At 40.8% G+C, this 24,589-nt stretch overlaps 1 protein-coding gene across 1 annotated transcript in view; it reads right to left on the bottom strand.

Annotated features, from left to right (window-relative positions):
- Positions 1–24,589, bottom strand: part of mTor (serine/threonine-protein kinase Tor) — a 154,293-nt gene that overhangs the window by 14,018 nt on the left and 115,686 nt on the right. The window contains exons 30-32 of the mRNA XM_080276419.1: positions 15,060–15,245; positions 7,722–7,999; positions 6,818–6,931 (exon numbers count right to left, since the gene is read on the bottom strand). Of these exons, the coding sequence (XP_080132545.1) occupies positions 6,818–6,931; positions 7,722–7,999; positions 15,060–15,245 (578 nt within the window). The remainder of the gene's footprint in view (positions 1–6,817; positions 6,932–7,721; positions 8,000–15,059; positions 15,246–24,589) is intronic.

Genomic DNA, 24,589 nt, shown 5'->3' with positions numbered 1-24,589 from the left:
TATGCATGTCCAGAGGGAGTTGTATAGGTGTTTCTCTGAGTTAGGGTCCATAAGTATAAGTCCATAAGCTGCGGCCCAATATCCGGACAGGACCACTATCCGGACCTGCCTATGGCTCTATTACGTTGGATATTGGAGGGATTACTGTATATATATATTTTTAAGTTTACTTTCCTTTTGGACAGACTTCGCATTTACCCAAAGAATGCTTAGCGTACTGCTTATTTATGATGTATGTATGATCATGCCAAAAAGGTCAGGGTTCAGTGACAGCTCACATACCTCTATGGAAACATTCATGTCCATCTATACATCTCTCTCTCACTTTAAATCAATAACTATACTTTAACCCGCCCCATCCCGACCACTTTTCCACCACAGACTCCCCCCAATCCCGACCATTTTTGGATTTTTTTTTTTTTTTGGCTCAAACCTCCGCTTTTGGTGAGAAACATCGAAAATTCATAGAGAAATCACTCACCCGAGGTTTAAAATACTCGATACAGGTAGGAGTACCTCCTTACCTTACTGGGTTTTCTAACAAGCACCAAAGAAAACGAGTTCTATGGGAGGATAACTATTTCAAACAACTCATAAACGGTACTTATTTATTTACTTGGCATGAATTTATATGTAGTACGAGAGTATATTGGTTTTCAAGCAGTAATACTGTATAGGCATTATAAGCATTGTTTCACTCACTAACTCATCACCATACCTGACCTTTTTTTGCCACATTACCTGATCAACATTTCTGACTGTTTCTTCCTCTAATGCTATGTAAAGTTTGTCCTCCACATTGTTATCGATTGGGGAATCACTCTGGCCCTGAATTTCGTACCGTGGCATGACATGGCTTTACTGGCCAGGTCACTGATATCAGGTGAATTGCTGAGACAATGGCATGCAGGGGGGGGGGGAGGTCTTGCTGGGTACGGCATTGTCCCTGCCTGGCATCTTGTAGAGGAAGGTGTCACGTGTATACGTACCAAAATTCACTCGCAAAAATTGAAAATTGTGCAAATTAGGGACCTTGCAATAGATTCGCGTTTATGTATGTCAACGGGATTGGCAGTGACAAAACGTGTGGACGTTAAAGAACATTGACGGGACGCCGTGGGTTAAACAAGCCTTAGGTGGTTGGTCTCTTGTTAACTTGCTGGTGTAGGGTTAGGTTTAAATTACTGATGACATAAGGAAATGACTGATGAGTAGCCATAAACGAACACATAAGGACCACAGAATGTTGTACTGTCAAATCCATCTTTGGGAATAATATTACTCTTTACATGCATCACCCACTTGTGAACATCATCCGCTTTGCTAGCAAGGGTTCTTATAACCTAATCCTTATGAATGTTAGGGAAAGATTATATATATACAGAACATATATGTGCAGTGCATATACAGTGCTCGTCAGAAGTATTCAGCGTTGTCCGCCGGGCGCGCAATACTTATGGCCCAAAAAGAATCACCCATTTTTGGGGGTAAGAATTGAGCCACAAGTTTGAGCTCCGAGCATGACGTCACGGTAGCCTGAGGCCTTCTGACGCGCTGGTTGGTTCCCGCCTCAGTCGCCCACGGGCTGCCTGAGAGAGAGGAACTCTGCCGAGTGTCCCTCTCAAATTGCGCCATTTTTTACCGAGTGTCCCGCAGTGTTTTGGCCTTCAAAACTTTGTTATGGCACCTACCCGTGAACTATCGAGTGAAATCATATCCCAGATCATTGCTCTAAAGGAGGCAGGCCACCAGACAAAGGAAATTAGTGAATTGGTTGGTGTGGCACGATCGACAGTGCGTCGTTGGTGTGCGCGGTTTCGGGAGGAAAACAGTGGTGAAGTTCCCACAAAGAAACCGAGGTCTGGTAGGCCTAGGAAAACTTCCCCAAGGTCTGTTAATGTTTTAAAACGTGCAGTGGAGTTTAATCCTTGTGTGAGTGCAAGGAAAATTAAGGAGAGCAACCCGGAAGTGTTTGGTGAGGTGTCAGTGAGAACAGTGTCTCGTAGGGTGCATGAGCTTGGTTACACAAGTCACAGGCCTGTGAAAAAGCCTCTTCTCTCTAGCAGCCAGAGAATTCGTAGGCTTGCCTTTGCTAATAAATATCTAAATTGGGGTGAGGAGCAATGGTTGTCAGTGTTGTGGTCTGATGAGGCAATGTTTAGTGTTACCTGTAACAGAGGAGCATGCAAAGGTAGTGACCCACTTGACCCACGGTATGTAGAAAGCACAGTTAAACATCCTGATTCACTCATGGTATGGGGTTGTTTTTCAGGGAAGGGTTTGGGGAAGCTTGTTGTACTTCCCAAGAACCTCAGAGTGAATCAGGATGTTTACCTGGAGCTTCTGTGTGATCATTTACCAGACTCCTTTGAGCTAACAGGTGCACGAGTGTTTCAGCAGGACGGTGCACCTGCTCACAAGGCCAAATCGGTCACCAATTGGCTTCGTGACTGCGAGGTATCATTCATGACAGACTGGCCAGGAAATAGCCCAGACCTCAACCCGATTGAAAACCTCTGGTACCTCGTAAAGAAGAGTCTCCAAGGGAAGGACGTGAGCTCTCTGCCTAAGCTGGAAGCCGCCATTCGTGACTCCTGGGACAAAATACCCCTCCAGCACCTCAGGAGCCTAGCCCTTTCACTTCCAAGACGTCTCAGGTCCGTGAAGAAACGTAAAGGCTACCCTACGAAGCACTAAAGGTAAATAAAATGCATTATTTATATGTTTTTTCAATGTTGAAAGGTTTGTTTCTCAGGAGGGACGCAGGGCGCCCCATACTTCTGACGAGCACTGTACAGTAAACCCTTGATATAATGAACCCTTTTATAGCGAACTTCAGATATAACGACCCACCACTTCCATCCAATCCTACGCTGCCCCATGAGGAGCATTGGAGCCCGGGGCTAGGCAGTTGGTCCTGACATTTATGAGTGAAAATAATTATATATATATATATATATACAATAATCTCTCTATTATCCAGGCAGCCATTACCCAGACGTTGTGATCTGGCTGTTTGAAACCATTATTTGTACATATTTCCATTTTATCTGGAAAAAATGCATGTGTCCAGGAGGAAATTATGGCCACACAAACATTTTCGTGCTAGCCAGACGGGAATAGCCCGGTGGCACTGCCCTATCTGCCAGGACAGTTCACCCAGCACCCACTAGAGACCCTCTCGGTCGTTCTCAGCTCCTGTGCAGTGAAAGTGTAGTGAACAGCTTCTCTCGGACAGCTGTTATGGCGGCGTACATGGCAGCTTCCATGTTGTTTCCTACCTGCTTCATGCCTTGCTATTCCTTGCATGTCTCTCCCTAGGGTGTGTAATGATGGCCCATCCATCTTGGAAAAGGAAGAGAGTAATGTTGACTCTGGAGAAGCCAGAGTCCTAGGTAAGATTCATGCGGGATGGTCGAATCGTGAATTTTGGCGTTGAATTTATTCTAGCTTACTGTACTGTACTGATTTCATTCTATTTTACCATAATTTTATTCCACTTTACCATTAAATTTTGTGTGCCCACTGCATTTTTCTTGTGTAGTTGTTTTTTCCATGTTTTTTTGTCACTGCAGGGTATGACCCTACAGTGGTGATTGCTTGTCTGTGGTTGATGGGTCTGCTTGACAATGGTAATTGCTTGGATGTGATTTATAGTGTTTACAGAAACAAGTGTTGTACGATGTACTGCAGTGGTCTTTTACACTCATTTTCAAAGTTATGTATGAAAGGGGGCCAGGGGAGAAGTCCATTATCCAGACAGAGCCATTACCCGGACATGCCTTTGGCTCTATTATGTCAGGTAATCGAGGGAAGAATATGAATATACAGTATTTATATTTTTTGTTTTAGGTCGCGTCCCCTATTTTCGATTGGGGCTAAGGCGTTGTCCCTGGGTGGAGGATTTTGGTTTGGAGTGTGTTGTGCTTTATGTCCAGATGCTCTTCCTGATGTCTGTCAATGACCCTTGAGTGGACTCAAAACCTCCGATCCTTCACTCAGGCGGAGCAATCTAACCTAATGAGCCACGGCTGCTACTATGAATATATTTGTGTCTACTGTATACTGTATATATGTATATTTATACCATAAGTATATGTGTGTGTGTGTATATATGTATATATATATATATATATATATATATACTGTATATACACACACACACAGTAGACAGTATGACCTCCCTACAACGGACATCACTAGAATGGAATTCCTTTTTTTTTTTCAGAGTCCAGGAACCAGCCGGAATAGTTTCTATATCAGGAAAAAATCTGAAAATACTTGAAGTGGTCCAGACTGCCTAACCTCAGGCCAGGGCGGCCATACTGTCCATGCGGTTTGTGTGTTTGTGCGTCAGTTGGTGGCGGGCTGGCGGCATCACTATTGTCCCCCCATCCTCTGCCTCAGTCTGACCCACATCATTTCCCTGGAAGTCCCTGATATACTGCTCAAGGGTAATGAGTGATAAGTGAAACACAGGCTGTCCCCAACTTACAAAAATAATTGGTTCTTAAAGGTCTTTCATAAGTTATTTTTATTTGTAAGTCCATCTCTCATTCTTACTTCCTCTCTCTCTCTCTCTTTCTCTGTCTCTCTGCCTGTCTCTCTCTCTCTCTCTCTCTCCAACCCAACCCTAATCTCATAATTACTATGGAGTTCTTTCCCTCTACCCCATCTCCTATTATACTCCATACCTACTTCTGTGCTATCCTTTCTCTCTCTCTCTCCAATCCAATACTAATCCCATTATTACTGAGGTCACAAAGTTGTTTCCCTCTACCCCACTGCCTTTCTACCCCATACCTACCTCTGTGCTATCCTCTCTCTCTCTCTCTCTCTCTCAGATTGAAGCCTATTATTGTCTCCACTCCTCCATTTATCTTCTACCCTTCCCTGAACTGCAATTATCACCTCAGCTCATTGTCAGTGTCTTCACCTGACCCCATCCTTCCTTGCTAAGACTGACCCGCCACACACACACACACACACACACACACACACACACACACACACACACACACACACACACACACACACAATTTTTTTCATATCTGCGGATTTTTCATACATTGATCCTTTGTAAGTAGGGGTCTGACTGTATACAAAATGAACATCTTTAGTTTGTAAAATCATAAAAAATAAGGTGTATAAAGTGTACAGTACAGTATTTGAAAAGTGTTTAAAACTGAGTCATATCAATAAGTATTTTCCAAATGCTAAAAAATTAGAGATGGAGTCTACATTAATATTAATATATATTCAAGGCACCAAGCATTAATAACATGGTGCACGGTCAGTGTGTTTGTGTGTCAGTTGGTGGCAGGCTGGCAGCATCACCACTGTCACTCCGTCCTCTGCCTCAGTCTGACCCACATCATGTCCCCAGAAGTCCCTGATATACTGCTCGAGGGTGACAAGTGACAAGTGAAATATATTGACAAAGTGACCATCTTAGTTTGTAAGATCATAATCATCATCATCATCATCATCATCATCATCACCATCATCATCCAGACCTCCTTTCCCAACCTAGGGCAGGGTGAGGAGTAGCGATGTCCAGACAGCCCAAATTTTCCCACTCCAATGGGCCATGCTTCCATCCACTCATCATTCAAGCCCCTGGAATCCTGGCTCTATCTGATACGCCCAAAACATTCATCGCATTCTGTAGCTTCACATAAACATATCTGGCAGAGTCAATAAGGTGTATAAAGTGTACAGTACAGTATTTGAAAAGTGCTTAAATTAAGCACACCACACAGCATGCAAGGTACAAGCTACACCTCCATTTCCCATCCATGATTCAGCTCCTTCCAGTGAAGGCAACCAGGAGGATGATTCACTGTCCCTTGAGGATGACCCTGATGATAATGGGTAATGATTTTGAAGGATTTGCTCTGAAGGATCCTTCACCAGGTGCTGAATGATGATACACTCGTCAAGGTGGGATGGGGGGAGTACAGTGTGCCAAGTGAATCGGAATGGTTAAGTATGAAAATATATGTTTTTTTATTACTTATGAGTTTTATTGTGTCCAAGCCTTGCTTAAATTTTGCTGTGTTATGCAATAAATTATTTACCGTGGCACTACAGAAAAGTTGCCACGAGTTAGAACTGGTGGAGTGAAGCACGATGGTGACCATGAAGCTTATCATAGACAAAAATATCTTCTTGTGTGTGTTAAATATCACCTTCATTGAGTCTAAGCCTTGTAAATTATACTGTGTTATAAAATAAATTATTTATAGTGGCATTTGAGAAAAGTTGGGAGGTGAATGGGATACTGCCCCAAGTTTGAAGGAACTGGTGGGTGAAGCAGGATGATGGCCATGAGGCTCTTCATGTATGAAAATATCTAAGCAGGGAGAAGTCCATATGTCGTTTTTATAGGAGTTTCGCTTTTTTGGAATGGCTTGAGCCCCAATTGGTCCATTCTAGTGAGGGTTTATTGTATATGCATCTTTATGTCTTTGTTATATGTACAAAATAAACAGCTGCTCATACTTTATTCATGAGATGGAGAGATGCATAGTTTCACAATTGGACATGAATCTAAGACAGAAAAAAAAAAATACAAGTTAGGGATGTGTTATGAAATATCACAACTGTCTTCCATGTAACTGGTACTATACTCTGAGCAAAATTGGCAAATTACCTTTATATTGTAACTGACAGATAATTTTTATGCAGCTTATTGAATTTACCAACACACATGAATATTAAAAATGTAACTTATAAGGATTTACTGTATTATAAACAACAGTGGACCACAAAGGAATGGAGACTAATAAACAGCAAACTAGGGAACTGTACATACCACTCTCCCAGCTTGAGGTACACACGGGAAACAAGTTTTCGCAGCTTGGCCTCACCCCCCTGTCCTCCCACCACTACTGCCGGAGCAAGGTAGTGCAGGAACTTCTGCAGACGTCTGAGAACATAAATTATAAACATCATTACCACCGTCAACATCATCACTATTATTATCACTGCTATACATTCTATGCTTTTCTCAATGAACAACTGATCTAAAATAAGAAAGTTGTTTCACAATGCAAAAGATTCAACCCAGCTATTCAGGATGGTTATTGTACCAATCTAATAAACCACTATCACAATAATTACTGTTAATCCATTTGGTATGATTAGATATCTTACATTATACTCTTACTAAAAGTACCATCCATCCATCATCTAATAATTTTTTGTCCCAACAGGAGAGTAGGATCCTGGGGCTGGTCTCCTCAGTCCTTACATATAAAGCAAGGGTAACCTGCCTCACTGGACCATGGGTGGCATTATGTGAGCAATTAACTCCAATCAGTCCTTGAATATAAACCCTTAAAGGTTCAATCTGACCAAACCACCACTGCCATTTAATTACATGGTTACCACCCAACACAGTATATGGATTTCTAGTTTACATGAAACATCTGGCTTGTCACTCAGTGCAGAATCACTGTGAGGACAGCACTACATCAAGTGGGTGGATGAAGGGTATCCCTACCTACAACACCACCATACAATTTTATTCAGCTCAGGATACCCCGACAGTGAGGAATATAACAAAGGTCACAGTACAGTGTATCTAATCCTACCAAGTCCAAAAATCTATCCTAAGCTTAATAATATCATCTGGGAATAGCAAGAGTAGAGCAAAAAAGCCATCCAATCAGTGATGGGGTTAATGATGTCAGTAATGAACCAATGCTGTGACTGACCCATAAGCCTCTTGGCGACGGTGAGGGTAGGTGTAGATGTGTTTGCAGTACTGGTAGGTGACATGGGGGTGTGCTGCTGGGAGTGGGGTGTGGGGTGGGGCCAAGGTGGGGTCACATCCCAGCAGCCGCACTAAGGTCTTATGGGAGAGGGTCAGTCGGCCTGATTTGCGACACAGTGATGCAAACTTCAGCCAGGGTCGCATGTCCTCCTGAGGGGTCAGCACAAGGGATCGCACCTGCAGGATCTTCTGCCAGTCCTCTACAACACGCTGGCATCCCTGTTGAGGTCATGCAAAAAGAAATTATGCCTGAAGTCAATATGACAGTAATGCTACAAGGAGGCTTCATCTACATTAAGTTGTACTCCTGTCTGTAAAGCTTATTTCTCAGCTTTCCCCAATGAAGAGTCCCAGCTGTTAAATCAAATTATTTTACATTCTTTTATTTCCAATAAATCCATCATAAATTACAGAAAAAATATTAAAATTCCAGTTCTACCTATAAGCTTGATCTGCCAGTTCCCTGACACCCAGCTGTATGGGAAATGTTGTGATATTCTGAAACACATCCCTAGCTTAACCCCTTCACTCCACTGACAATTTTAATTTTATTCTTGCTTCCTTCAGATGCTTATATTTAGCTCTGAGAAAGAAGTCAGGTTGCAAGGGACAATGTTCCTAACATTAACTGCTGCCGGTTTTCTCATATTAACATAACTGACAGGAGGCACAAAGAATAAACTAAAAAAATGTGTCATCACATTCAGGGATTCACCTCTTCACTCCAATAATGTACTGTACTGTATTTTTCTTGCTGCATCCAGACAATTTTTTCACCTTAGGGGAGACTTTTTGAAATGGAGAAATTAATATAACCTTCATCAACTCTTACACAACCAGAGTTCAATAAAATCACTGAAAAAATTCATGTGGTATATGGTCATTCCACATAAATGTCAACCTTCAGTGTCAACCTCATAACTAATCAGAAATATATAAACTACATATTATTATTCCCTTGTACAAAGGAAAAGGGGAAAAAGAAGTGTGTGGCAATCATAGGGGCATTTGTCTTCTTAGTATAATACGAAAAGTGTATGGTATGATACTTATTGACAGAGTTAGAGAAAGAACAGAGGAATTAGTTGGAGAAGAACAGGGAGGCTTTAGGAAGGGATGAGGTTGTGTAGATCAGATATTCATTCTTAGATCTTTAGTGGAAAAGTTTCTAGAAAAGGGAAAGAAGTTGTATGCGGCTTTCATGGATTTGGAGAAAGCATATAACAGGGTGGATAGACAAGGACTGTGGAAAGTATTAAGAATATATGGAGTAGATGGAAAGTTGTTGAATGCTGTGAAGAGTATGTATGATGGTGCTAAGGCTGCAGTGCGTGTGGATGGTGAACTAAGTGAATTATTCTCTTTGGAGGTTGGGTTGAAACAGGGATGTGTCATGTCTCCAAGGTTGTTCAATCTGTTCATGGATGGGGTAATAAAAGAGGTACAAGGTAGGGTAGTGGATGTTGGAATGGCCCTGGTGAGAGAGAATAGTGTTTGGAAACTCCCTGTACTGTTGTTTGCCGATGATACTGTGTTGTTGAGTGAAGACGAAGGGGAGCTGCAAGGCTTGGTGGATGAGTTTGGGAGAGTGTGTAAGAAACAGAATCTAAAGGTGAATGTAGGGAAGAGTAAAGTGATGGTCTTTGAGAGAGGTGAAGTCAGTGAATGTACAACGAGGTTGGATGGTGAGGAATTGGAAAATGTGAGTACGTTTAAGTACTTGGGTAGTGTGATGAGTAAGGATGGAGGTTTGGAGGGTGAAGTGCTTGAAAGAGTACAGCAGGGAAGAAAGGTTGCTGGTTCCTTGAAAGCAGTGATAAGAAACAGGGAAGTGAGCATGGAAGTGAAAAAAGTTACTACATGACAGCATTGTGTTACCAACTCTAACGTATGGAAGTGAAGCTTGGACGTTGGTGAAAGGACGCAAGTCAAGAGTGAGAGCAGTGGAAATGAGTTATTTAAGAGGAGCCTGTGGAGTCACATGGAGAGACAGACTGACGAATAAGGATATAAAGGAGCTTTGTGGTGTGGATGTGGATGTGACAGGAAGTGTTATGAGGAACACACTGAGGTGGTTTGGCCATATGGAGAGGATGGAGGGTGAAAGACTGACGAAGAGAGTGTATGTGAGTGAGGTGGAGGGGGGAAGAGGGAGGTGGAGGCTGAGGATGAGATGGAGGGATGGGGTGGAGAGGTATATGAGAGAGAGGGGTGTGAGTTGGGAGCAGGGCAGTGAAATGGCGGGGGACAGGACGATGTGGAGGTGATTTGTTTGTGGCCACCCCAAACGGGATTGAGGTGTCTGGCAATAGATAGATAGATAGACAGATAGTAATAAGAGTTAATTGTATAATCATATTTCAATAAAAATCGTACAAGTAATGTTTCTCAATTTTCTGGTAATGTGTGATGGTAACATTTTCCTTAACAGCACAACAGTTAATAGGAATAATCAAATTTGCTGGGTATGATTATGATTCTTATCTACTGATATAATACTGACATGAAGCACTCCTTGCCTGAACCACAAAAAAAAAAAAAGTCACAGTCTTACTGAAAGTACTTATCCAGAGTACAAAAGAGAGTAGAATCGTGGTAAAGTTCCTAATGCAACTTTTAACCCCTAAAGACCGTTCATCATCGACTGACGTGCTTTAGACATGGTATATTCCGTCCAAACCACATCGATTTAGAAGCCACAAAAAACTGGGGAGAGGTTGTCATGCCTCTTTGATGACATAAATGGAAGCTGGCAACTGAGAACAACAATATCTGGTGGTGTCTGGCATAATTGGTTCCCCTAGATTTGGTGGGAGGGCCCCTCCCCTTGGCCATCTTTCCACCTCTTTCTGTCCTGTTGGATCCTCCTCCTCTCACTGTTTCCTCCCACCCAAATCTCCCCCATACCCCCCTCTATTCCATTGGAGGTATGTGTAGAAGGCATATTCTCTCCCTACTGAGACCCATCCATCCCCCTCCACCTCCTAGGCCCACACCCACTCCACTCAGCTCTGCCCAACTGGTTCCTCATCTGACTGTCACCTCCCACCCGAATCACCCCCAGACCCTCCCTACTCCATGGCTGGTGTGTGTAGGCAGGCTTTGTTTCCTTACTGATGCCCCCCACAGCCCCTCCTCCTTCCTACCCTCCCTCTCTTCACAATGACACACCGACATTGCATCATTGACTTACAAGCCATTGCATCACTGACTTACAAGCTATTACCTTTGACCTGTTTTATGAAGTGAAGGAGTGTTGTGGTGTGGATGTGGATGTGATAGGAAGTGTTAGGAGAAACACAATAAGGTAGTTTGGCCATGTGGAGAGGATGGAAAGACTGATGAGGAGAGCGTATGTGAGTGAGGTGGAGGGCAGGGGAAGGCCAAGGATGAGATGGAGGTATGGAATGAAGAGGTATATGAGGGAGGGGGGTGTGAGCTGGGAGCAGGCCAGTGAAATGGCGTGGGACAGAGCGACATGGAGGTGATCTGTTTGTGGCCACCCCTTAAGGGATTAAGGCATCTGGCAATAGAAAGACAGATAGACAGACAGATAGATTAGTTATTTATGTAAGGTTATTAGCCAAAGAATATTAGTTTCTTTGTATAATTTACCCAATTTCCATCATTTTCAATTGGATACTTTTGTGATTGTATGGTACCTGCATCTTATGATTTTTTTTTTTTTTTAAATTAATATTTCTGCCATTCAACCATTTACATACATCAGCACAGGTTTTTTAGCACTTTATAGTTTATAACACATACATGTGTTTTACTGTATTATTTACAAGCAGAACCTGACACTTTTACACGACAGGCCTAGGATTGGAAGTGTGAAATTCCTATACAGTAAGCCCTCATTCATCCGGACGTAATAAAGCCAAAGGCATGCTCGGGTAGTGGCAACATTCGGATAATGAACACTATTCCCCTACCATACCCAGACCCTATCTATACCCAACCTCCAACCTATTACTATTTACTGTACAGTACCTATGCTTAATTTGGCATTGGTTTCCCATCATTCAGGCACATTTAGACATCAAAACACATATAGGAATATCCAAAGTAATATTAAACACCAAGAAAACCATGTAGGAAAAACCAGTGAAAACCAAAATACACCCTACCTAACACTACTGTATGTACAGTACCCCTTCTTATTTTGGCAGTGTTTTCCTGCCATTCTGCCATATTTTGACATCAAAACATACACAGGATTATCCAAAATAATTTTCAACCCCAAGAAACCCATGCAAAAAAAAAAAAAAAAAAAAAAAACTATACACTACTGTATGTACAGTACCCCTCCTAATTTTGGCACTGTTTTCAGGTCAATCTGCCATATTCAGACATCAAAATGCACATAGGAATATCCGAAGTATTGTTAATCATCATGAAAACAATGGGAAAGAAAACTGAAAACTAAAAAACACCCTACCTATAAGCTCCTGTATGAACAGTGCCCCCCCTCCTAATTTTGGCACTGTTTTCATGTCAAGCTGCCATATTCAGACATCAAAACACACACAGGAATATCCAAAGTCATGCTAAACACCAAGGGAACTATGAAAAAAGCACTGAAAACCAAAAAAACATCCGACCTATACAATACTGAATATACAGTACCCCTTGTAATTTTGGTACTGTTTTCAGGTCAATATGCCATATTTAGACATCAAAACACACATAGGAATATCCAAAGTAATGCTAAACACCAAGAAAACCAAAAAAACATCCAACCTATACACTACTGAATGTATAGTACCCCTGCTAATTTTGGCACCTTTTCCGATCATTCTGCCATACTGAAACATCGAAACACACATACGATTATCCATAATAATGGTAAACATTAGGAAAACAATGCATAACCAAAAAAAAAAAAAAAAAAAAAAAATGAAGACAGTCTGAAAATCAGTTATATGTGACATGTGTTTGCTCCTATGGCTCACAAAAAAAAAGCCACCAAAAACTGGTTCCATAAGTAAAAGTACTGAAATGCAGTGAGAATAAAGTGTTCAGGAGTAAAACTTACCTTCATATAACTTCCCACCATCCAAGCGCAAAATTCTGCCAGCACCTTTCAAGAGTTAAGCACATGTCTTGTTGCAGAAATTCATGAGCTTCCTCGTGGATTTTGCAGAATTTCGATACAACCAATAGTAGTTGAATAAATCGCAAAAAATTCTGAAAACACATGTGTCTGTTCTCATCACGGAGGAGGGTACAGACTGAGCAAGTGGGGGGGGAGCTGGGAGGGTATGGGGGAGGGACAGGAGGGGGGGGGGGAGAAGCGAAGCTGTGGGCAGGATTCCCCCCCTTCTGTCAACAGGCAGACAGGCACTTTTGCTGTACATTTACTCGTGGTCTGCGGTCTGTTAGACACCAAGTAGCCAAGCTGAAACACAACTCACAGTGATTGAGGGACTTTCAACATTCGGTTGAGAGGCGGATGGCCGCTGTCACCGAACATGTACTCATGGCTTGTTGTCTGTGTTCGATGGTGGTGGAGGCTGGGAAAGACCTAGCCCAGTGGCTGCGCTACATTAGACATTTGGTGGGGATGCGTATGGACGTTTTGACACCGCTTGTGGGTTTTGGTCATATTACTTGGGTCCTGCAGATTCACTGGGTGTGATCACACAAGCGTGCAGCTTTGACCATTCAGTACAGGGGCAGACAAATGGACATCTTAGCTATGGTTGTGGGTTATGGACTACTTCCCGCTTACAGCTCGAACCCAGCAGCCACAATACTGAATGTTTGAAAATGTTGGCCAGCCGGCTGGCCGAAGTTCTCGGGGACTTTTACGTCTGGATAACAGCAAGTAAATTCAAATAATGGTTTAATAGAGCCAAGGTACAGCACCTGGATAATGAACATGTCCGGATACTAAGCGTCCGGATAAATGAGAGACTACTGTATTTATTTTGGCTCGGGAGATGGTAGTAGATTTTTTTTTTCTTTTTTTGTTCAGTTATTTAATTTTTTTATATTATCATATATATTTTTTCATTTATACATTTCAATACATGAATAAATGTTTCTCTTATTGAATGACTTACATATGTGGTGAATCGATATATATTTCTCTTGCATGCAAAGGTAATTTTCCCCCCATTTTTTTATGCACACTCATACAGCTTCTTTCATGCCTGGGCACGTTTCATGTTGATTTTGGCGATTTTTGTAAAGTTATGAGGAAAAAAAAAAAATTGGTATATGCCAAAATTTTCCTACCTTTGTTCAGACGTGACAGGAAACTATTATAGCATTTCACAGTTGACTGCAGTAACCGGACTAAGAATGGCATTTTCAGGTGTGTTAATTCAAGCTCTTCAAATCGTTAAATGAGAAAATTTTCTCCAGGTGAAAGTTGCAAATTGATGCCTATTTGCAGCTGGAGTGACAGTCGGGCCTGAAGATTTGCAGACTCTAGGGGTTAAAAATCTATATAACATCCAAATTAAAACATATAAACAATCTGACTGTGTTATGATGTGGTGTGAAGTGTTGGTAATACAGCTCGCAAAAACCATGTTTATTTTGCATCTTTTGCAAATATAACTGAGAGAACAGGTATGCCCCAGTTTAACGATGCAATTGGTTAGGTAAAAACCCACTGTTAGGTGGCGTATCGTATATCGGGGTAGATTTAACATATAAAATACAGTAATGTGATGTGTTTTTCAGCCCTGGGTTTTCCCCTCAAACAAGTCCAAAACCCAACCAAATGAGCCCAAAAACATGTTTAAAGCCAATCTAAATGACTTAACAGCTGTAAAAGAGGCTAACCTAAGCCTACCACCTGTAAACAACTCACTAAAACCAACAAATAAAGTCTGAAAATCATCAAATATGTCTTGAAAAAAATCAAGCTTAGTAGACTGTACCCCAAAATGACAACGTTCACCCCACCTGTGGCTAAAACACATTGATCTAAGTCTAAAAACAGTTTATAAATGTACCAAAACACACAATTTTAGTCTAAAATCTCATCAAAATTGGAAAAAACAATTAAAACCCATCGTTAAACTGGGGTTTGGCCATCATTAGGTGGGGTATAGTGGTATTTATACCCCCATCATTAAGCCAGGGTATCACATCTACGGGTATCGTATACTAAGGTACCGTATACCTGTAGTCCAATAACTTGTCTCCTAATGTAACATTCCTCACGATGGAGTGACCCTGTAATCTGATTAATATGAAAATGATATCATCACATTTGAGGGGTTATGAGGACTACCCGTAGCAATGAGTTGGCACCCACCTGTAGCCTCTCCCACCAGATGTGTGTGATGGGCTGACGTCTCTCTGGTACCAGCTTGTACTGTATAACCTCCTCTAGTTCAGCCAGCATCTGCACCCCCACCATTGTGTTGTATGCACGCTGGTAACTCTCACCTACCATTGCCGTCAGTTCTGTGTCCAGCTGGTCTCGAGCTGTGTCTATGTACTGCCAGGAAAGAGTGAGAGAGAAAAAATGGTACATGTCCATCCATCCATTCATCATCCAATCCTATGTTACCCCATGGGAAGTGTAGAAGCCCAGGGCCAGGCAAAATGGTCCTGACATTTAAAATCAGTGACCAGCCCCACTCATCCCTGAGTGGAATTACATGAGCAATAAACCCCAACCACCCACTGGATATATACCTGCACAGGCTCAATCCAATTGGAACACCTTGATAGCAGCGTCCGCACAGAGTGGAAAATCGGCAAGACACCACCAGAAACTATGTCTCATTTTCATTTCTACGGGCTAAGGGGGTCTTAGTTAAATTTCAGTTATTTTTCTGATCGATAATTAAGATAATGGTTAAGCAAATAGCTTTAAAAATGTAAATCACTCTTACTTATGCTATTTCACCCAAAAAATATCGTTAAGAAAAATAGTTTATTTATATTGCCTTTAGATGGTTAGGCCAATGTCCACCAATAAGACAGTTTTTGGATTGTAAGAAGTAAAAAAGGCATATGAAAACTATACTGACAATTGTATATAATATGACTCGTACAAAAAATGGCACATATAGTCACAGTTTAATATTATTTGACTCTAAAATATTAGGGTGTGTCCAAGCCTAGCAATGCCAGATGTACGAAGCAAGTATACACAGATCAGCTGATGGAGTAGATCTGTGAGAGTAAAGACAGACGACTGTTTTGGTTTGCTCAAAAAACTTGTTGTACTACCGGTGGCAGCATCTAAATATCAACATGCTTTCTTGAAGTGAATTATGTTTTATGATTACTCACAGGGAGTTTAATCTGTTGGTATTAAGTATACAAAACATCTGTGATTGGTTAAAGATATACATACCAGTATACTGTATATTTCTATCCATGTATAAACCAGGCTGCAACTGCTTTGGAATATTTTTTTATATTATTTTTTTTTCATGCTACAGTGTGGTAGGTGGTGGCGACCATCATCCACTCACTTGATGTAGAGCTGCCCACTTCTTCCTTAGCCTTTATCATTCTATTTCTGTGTCTGCCCTCCTCTCTTCATATTTCTCCCATCTTTCCTGTCACTTCTTACTGCTTTTCTTTCCTTTACAGGTGGCTTTACATAGAGTGACAAGACAAATGGTTTCCTGTAAGCCTAGAAACCATTTACTACGCTGGGTGGTAACCATATAACCAAATCATACGTGCTCCATACGTGTCAAAAAGTGGGTTGGTGGAGGATTAGTCCCCCTCCCCATTAAACAAATAACTCAAAGTCAAATGGCCACCCTTATGGGATTATGGCATCTGGCAATAGATAGATAGATTCATGCTGCACTGACACAATACTGTTTTAAAGGGAAGAAATAGAATATTTATATAATTTTACAATATGTAAGATGCATGAAAAAGGACATTCAATTACTGCCTGACATGTGATTTTATTTCCATTTGAAAAATTAAAATACTGGTGACATCTGGCATTTCTCCAGCCTCATGAATGCTCCTATTACCCACTAAACCACCAGGTGCCAAATTTTGGTTATATGGTTACCATCCAGCATAGTCAATAGTTTCCTGGTGCACAAAAAACCGTTTGGCTTGTCACTCAGTGTAGAGTCATCCACAGCCAGAAGGAAGAGTAAAGAATAAACGAACAATATTTACGATAAAAGCCATCCCATACTATTACCTTTGGGGCTCAGAGGGCTCTAAGGTAGGCTAGCCTAGTCCTGAACATACAAGCAGTTAACCCTTTGAGATTCCAATGACACAGCTGTGTGTCGCATGAAATCCAATCTCAGAGATTTCGATGACATGTCAAAGCATCATATTAAGATCTATCTAACTATTGCCAAATGCCATAATCTCATAAGGGGTGGGTGTTTGTCTCTGAGTTAGTTGTGTTATGGGGAAGGGCACTAACCCTCCGCCAACCCACTTGCTGACACGAAAGAAACGTGTGGGTTGGTAACATGGTTACCACCCTCGCTCACAGGAAACCATTTGGCTTGTCACTCAATGTAAAGCAATTTTTACTACACTCATCATAAACTGAACTGAGACATCATATATATATATATATATATACATATATATATATGATCACAACGTTGTGTATATATAGACATGATACCGATATATATATATATATATATATATATATATATATATATACAGTACTGTATATACAGTAATCCCCGTAGTATCCGGATGCCCATTTTCTGGACACCCCACTTACCGGACATTGTGGGCCTCAACCTTCGGAACCCAAAAATGGCCAAAAAAGGGGGAAAAAATCCCCCCAAAAGCAGAATTTTTCCCACCCGTAATTTGAAATTGCCCGCATGGCGTCAAACTGCTGTTAACACCACAGCCCCTTCACCCCTTCCTTCCTCCCCTGTCAGGGTTGCCATTAGGTATTTTTCATTACCAAATGTGGGCCAATTTGGTAATGAAAAATTCGTTTGGTAATGAATCAGAATAATGCATTACCAAATGGATTTTTCACATGTATGAGGATACACAGGTTGGAGATAGTGGATTATTTACTCTCTCTGATTAATCTGCTAGCCTACATAGCGTGAAAATAATCAACATGCTATTAATTATATGGAGAGTGAGTACATGTATTTCCACTTGTATATACAATTAGTGAAGAATAAATGTTAGCTTTAAGAATTTGGTAATGAAAAGTTAAATATGGAAATGAAAATTGAGGAGTTTGGTAATGTGGCCGAGTTATGAACTGGCAACCCTGCTTCCTCCTCACCAACAGTTACTGCCTAACTTCGATCGCGAGTAGATGCTTATCGCAATGGATGCCACATGTGCTCGTTTTTGTGAATAAACTGCAATACCTCACCACCAGACCACATGGAAATTTAAGGTTTGTGCAGTGTTAAGAAATTAGAATTTAGAGTGCAAAGGATCAACTGTGGAGTGCAAACTGGCGGTTGAAACTGGAGTGGTGCAATTAACAATGTGCAATGTTAAACAATTATAACTCACAGTGCAAAGAATTACTGAAAGTGCAGCAAAACACTGGATTACTGTACGTGCTTCAAGAACATTTTCACTACTGCCAAAGCCTTAGAGAAGGCAGCCACAGACGTGCTGTAAGTACCCTGGCTGAGGTACAGTCATTCCTAATTCCTCATTCTTTGGCTCCTTTTCATTTATTTCATGTTTTACATCCATTATTGGTGCGAATAGGGTCTTAAATTGGTTTAAATAGGTGCTATGCATGTCCGGTAGGGAGTTATTCAGGTGGCTTTCAAAGTTAGGCTGGATTAGGATCCTTAAGTACAAGTCCAGGAGGCTGGGGCCCACTATCCAGACGGGACCACATTCCAGACATGCCTTTGGCTCTATCACGTCGGATAGTAGAGGGATCACTGTATATATATATATATATATATATATATATATATATATATATACAGGTCTTCCTCCTTGTATGACATTTCGTTTTACGATATTTTGCATTTACAATCATTGTTCTTTAGAACCAGTCGTTCATTTTACGATTGAGCTCCCCTGCATTTACAATTGGTAATGTGGAGAAATCCCGTGCACAAGCATCACTGGTTCCGAGACAATTCGCCATCAGACAATTCCCCCTCAAAACATGGACAATTCTCCGTCAAGACAATTTGCACCCTGGACGATTCCCCGTCATTCTATAAATATATTTATTATCAATTAATCAATACTTTAACAACTATATTTCAGGGGGATCCATCAAAGTCTATGTTCAACAGTGTAGGATTTGGATATTATTTATTAGTTACACCTTTAGTCAATAATTAACTTGTTTCCTCCTCGCTGTAGTCACCTTTGAATTATATTCTAGCATCACCCATAGCTGTCTTCATTAATGATGGTGAATTATCTTCTTATTTTTGGGATGGCGAACTGACTTGACAATGAACTGTCCCGAAATCACATCACTGCTCAGTCTCACCCGCGCACTCGTTCAGCTTACAACCTCCACGCGTCTGTGTGCGTCAGTACTCAGGATATTATAATTTTTCCTGTTCTTCATACTGTACCATATTTCATGTTGTTGTATACTCACTTGATGTAGTGATGCCTACTTCTTCCTTAGCCTTTATCATTCTTTTTCTGTGCCTGCCCTCCTCTCTTCCTGTTTCTCCCATCTTTCCTGTCACTACTTAATGCTTTTCTTTCCGTTACAGGTGGCTTTACATTGAGTGACAAGCCAAATGGTTTCCTGTAAGCCAAGAAACCATTTACAACGCTGGGTGGTAACCATATAACCAAACCATACGTGCTCCCTACGTGTCAAGTGGGTTGGTGGAGGGTTAGTGCCCCTCCCTGTAAAACAAATAACTCAGAGTCAAATGGCCACCCCGTACAGGATTATGGTGTCTGGCAATAGATAGATAGATAGTATGCTATTTCATGTCTTTACGTTTGCAATTGTACATTCATGTGTGATTCAGATGCAGTACAATAAATAAAGCATCATTATTATTGCATATTAGATCAATTGTACATGTGTTGGGTTTCTTATATACGAACTTAAGTTCGCTATACGATATTTCGGTATACGATTGCCTTTCTAGGAATGCATACCAATCGTTAAGCGAGGGAGACCTGTGTGTATATACATATATATATATATATATATATATATATATATATACATATATATATACCAGTATATATATACTGTATATATAATATATATATATATATATATATATATACAGTAATCCTTTAATTCACGCGAACTTTTTTCATGCGATTTCGGTTATCCACGAATTTTTCATACAATAATTACAACATAAAAGAGTATTCAAATAATTAATTTTCATACACGAGAAATAAATAAAATATAAAAATGCCTACCTGCTGCCCTTGTGCATACATGTGTGTGTGTGTGTGTGTGTGTGTGTGTGTGTGTGTGTGTGTGTGTGTGTGTGTGTGTGTGTATCTGTGTGTGAGGGAGGTCTACCACGCACCAAACAGTCAGTTTGAATCCGACGATCAGACCGTGTGTGACTCGCGAATCATTATTTGTGGCTTATTTTTCTGCCATCCAGTGATTGCTTGCCTTGTTTGCCAACATCGGGCCTAAGTGTAGTGCTAGTGATGCATGTGGTAACACACCAAAACGGACTAGTAAAGTGATGTCACTGACAGAGAAAGTTAAAGTGTTGGACAAACTTAGGGAAGGAATGTCGGCAACAATTCGCCATCAGGACGATTCCCCGTCATTTACTGACATACTAGTTTATTTAGCAAGTACAGTACACTAGTTTTTTACTTATATGAGTTATAAAATCCCCCTGAAAATTAGTTATTAAAGTATTAATTAATCAATAATAAGTATATTCATAGAATGACATAGAATTGTCCAGGGTGCGAATTGTCCGGACAGGGAATTGTCCATGTTTTGACGGTGAATTGTCTCAGAACAGCATATATTTGGGGTGAATGAGTCAACTGTCTGTACAATAAAGAAGGCAGAACGTAGCATACTAGAGGCAGTGAGGGCTAGTGCACCAGACAGTGTTAAAGTGTCTCCACCTACACCTGTGAACTGTCTTGGAACTGTATGTTTGGGGTGAATGAGTCAACTGTTTGTACAATAAAGAAGGAAGAATGTAGCATACAGGAGGCAGTGAGGGCTAGTGCACCTGCTAAAGTGTCTCCACCTACGCCTGGGCTTGTCAGCTTTGTGTGTTAAATTTCTTACATTTTTGTTGTTTTTCACACTTTATGCTAGTTTTTAAGGTGTATGTAGTGCATAAACAGTATTATTCAGATGTAATACACTTAAAACACATGCGTAATTACGTGCACACATGAGCAGAAAGTATACGCGAATTTACCACATACACGATGGGTCTGGGAACGTAACCCTTGCATGAATTAAGGGATTACTGTATACAGTATATATATTGATATATGTCTCTACCAGACAGCCTAAGCCACTTGGTAGAGATACATTGGCTGTATCGTCCCCACTTCGGTTGGGATAGGCCGGTCCTGCAGTGGATACTCAAAAGGTGGATGAAGATGATTATGATGATATATATCTATCTATCTATATACAGTATATATATATATATAAAGCCTCTGTGGTACAGTGGTAGAGTGTGCATTTTTGTACATGGGTGAACCAGGGTTTGAGCCCTGCCAGGGTAATAAACTTTGGGAGTGTTCACTCGGCCACATACTGCTTTGGCGGACATAAAGGGTGCTGTGGTTGAGCCAGTGTCGCATACTATAGAGTATGCTTGCACCCAGTCGGCTTGCACAGGCCGATTACACCTGGTTCACAGACTACACGCACATCCAAAGCCATTTAAACACTTCGGTTGGGATAGGCCGGTCCTTCCTGCAGTGGACACACAAATGGCTGATGATGATGATGATGATGATGATGATAAAATATATAGTACTGTATATATATATATATATATATATATATATATACATATACATATATATATATATATATATACATATATATATATTATATATATATATATATATATATATATATTTATATATATATATATATATATATATATACATATATATACATATATATATATATATATATATATATATATATATATATATATACATATACATATATATATATATATATATACATATATATATATATACATACATATATATATATATATATATATATATATATATATATATATATATATATATACTATATACATATATATATATATATATATATATATAGTGGAAAGTTTCTAGAAGGGAGAAGAAGTTGTATGTGGCTTTCATGGATTTGGAGAAGCATATGACAGGGTGGATAGACAAGAGTTGTAGGAAAGTGTTAAGAATATGGAGTAGATGGGGAAGTTATTTGAATGCTGTGAAGAGTATGCGATGGTGCTAAGGCTGCAGTGCGTGTGGATGGTGAACTAAGTGAATTTTTCTCTTTGAAAGGATTGGGTTGAAAGAGGGTTGTGTGATGTCTCCATGGTTGTTCAATCTGTACATGGATGGGGTAATAAGAGGTACAAGGTAGGGTAGTGGATGTTGGAGTGGCCCTGGTGAGAGAGGATAGTGTTTGAAGCTCCTGTACTGTTGTTTGCAGATGATACTGTGTTGTTGAGTGAAGACGAAGGGGAGCTGCAAGGCTCGGTGGATGAGTTTGGGAGAGTGTGTAAGAAGACGGAATCTAAAGGTGAATGTAGGGAAGAGTAAAGTGATGGTCTTTGAGAGGGTGAAGTCAGTGAATGTACAGCGGTTGGATGGTGAGAGGTGGAAAGTGTAAGTACGTTTAAGTACTTGGGTAGTGTGATAGTGGGATGGGTTTGGAGGATGAAGTGCTTGAAAGAGTACAGCAGGGAAGAAAGGTTGCTGGTTCTTTGAAAGCAGTGATGAAAACAGGGGAAGTGAGCATGGAAGTGAAAAAGTTACTACATGACAATGTTGTGATACCAGCAACTCTAACATACGGAAGTGAAGCTTGGGCGTTGTTGGAAGGACACAAGTCGAGTGAGAGCAGTGGAAATGAGTTATTTAGAGGAGCCTAATGGAGTCACATGGAAAGACAGGCTGAATGAGGATATAAAGGAGCGTTGTGGTGTGGATGTGGATGTGACAGGAAGCGTTACGAGAACACTGATGTGGTTTGGCCAAGTGGAGAGGATGGAGGGAGCAGAAAGACCGAGAGAGTGTATGGTGAGGTGAAGGGGGAAGAGGGAGGGAGGCCATGGATGAGATGGAGGGATGGGGTGGAGAGGTATATGAAGGGGTGTGTGGAGCAGGGCAGTGAAATGGCAGGGGACAGGGCGACTTGGAGGCGATTTGTTTGTGGCCACCCCAAACGGGATTGAGGCGTCTGGCAATAGACAGAGATATATATATATAGTGGTAGGTGGGGGCACTCACCACCCACTCACTCAATGTACTGCTGCTCTCAGGTGTCTGCCCTTTCCTCTCCTCCCTCCTTTCCTTCTTTCTTCTTCTGTCTTTCTTTACTTCATTCTTTCCTCGAACTTCTGCCCATGGGTGACCTTACACTCCCTCTTTTGTCTTTCTTTCCTTCATTCTTTCCTCTTCCTTCTGCCTATGGGTGACCCCATGCTAAGTGACAAGCCGAATGATATCCTGTACACCAGGAAACCATTTACTATACTGGGTGATAATCATTTAACCAAATTAGGGTGCCTGGTTGTTTACTGGGTAATTAAGGCACTCCAATCGGATTGGGCCAGTGAAGGTTTTTATCCAAAGGGTGGTTGGGGTCAATGCTCACGTAATGCTACTCAGGGATGAGTGAGGCTGGTCACTCTCATCTTAAATGACAGGACCAACTTGCCTTGCCCCGGGCTCCTACACTCCTTGTAAGGCAACGTAGGATTGGATGATTGATGGATGGATGGATGGATGGATATATATACAGTTGGCGCAATGGAAGTCTGGACCCTCTAATTCGCACCATATATTTGGTAGGGTCCAAGAAATATTGTAGGAAAATTCCTGTAGTTGGTGAATTTTTTTCTGGTGGTTTCTAGCGACTTTACAGGCTTACCAGCACATGCTGTGAGTTTATGAGCTCAGTGCCTGCCTGACTGTGGATGGGAGAGCACGTCAGATTTTCTTGTCCTGCCTGGCCTTTGTTAATTTCAATGCTCTCATTTTCACACCCTTCTCTGCCTTAGTGAATCATTGGAGATGGGTCCCAAGCCACTAACTGATGTAGAAAAAACCTGAATTTTAACTGAGAGAGGAAAATGTAAAAATTAAGGAAAAATATCACTACGTGAAAATGCCCTAGGCAACATTTTCAGATAATTAAAAAACTCCCCATTCATTTCTTGAATCAACTCCACATTCGAAACGGTTATTTATGACTGAATCCTCTTACCCTGGACACTAGGCATATGTATAACCACCAAGCATATGTATAAAAAAAGTAAAATGGTATTATCCACTCCCATTTTACCATGTCTGAGATGCAGTGATTCAGGGTTAGGCTACCACATGCCAAAACACTTATGGGTAGGTGACCAGCTTACATCCAGGTGATACTGAATCCTCTGTGTATCACTGCCTGTACAGTATACTCACACTTATATGCTGTTCCTTAATCAATAATTGTTAGGCACGCTTCATTTAAAGTTGCTTTCTAATTAAACTGCTGATGATTTAACTCTTATTTTCAGTAACCTCTGTTCAAAAATCACTAATAAGTTTATGTCATATGAGAAATGTTTCTTTTTGAAAATAAATAAATAAATAAATGAACCTGATGCATGTTCTGCTGGAAAAAGCAGAACATGCAACATAACTCCCTGAATCAGAGGAGTCTCTAGT

The sequence above is a fragment of the Coenobita brevimanus genome, chromosome 65 (assembly GCF_032717465.1).
Source record: "Coenobita brevimanus isolate Jiangsu-jjx chromosome 65, ASM3271746v2, whole genome shotgun sequence".
Classification (NCBI taxonomy): domain Eukaryota; kingdom Metazoa; phylum Arthropoda; class Malacostraca; order Decapoda; family Coenobitidae; genus Coenobita; species Coenobita brevimanus.
This window is presented reverse-complemented; position numbering and strand designations above follow the sequence as displayed.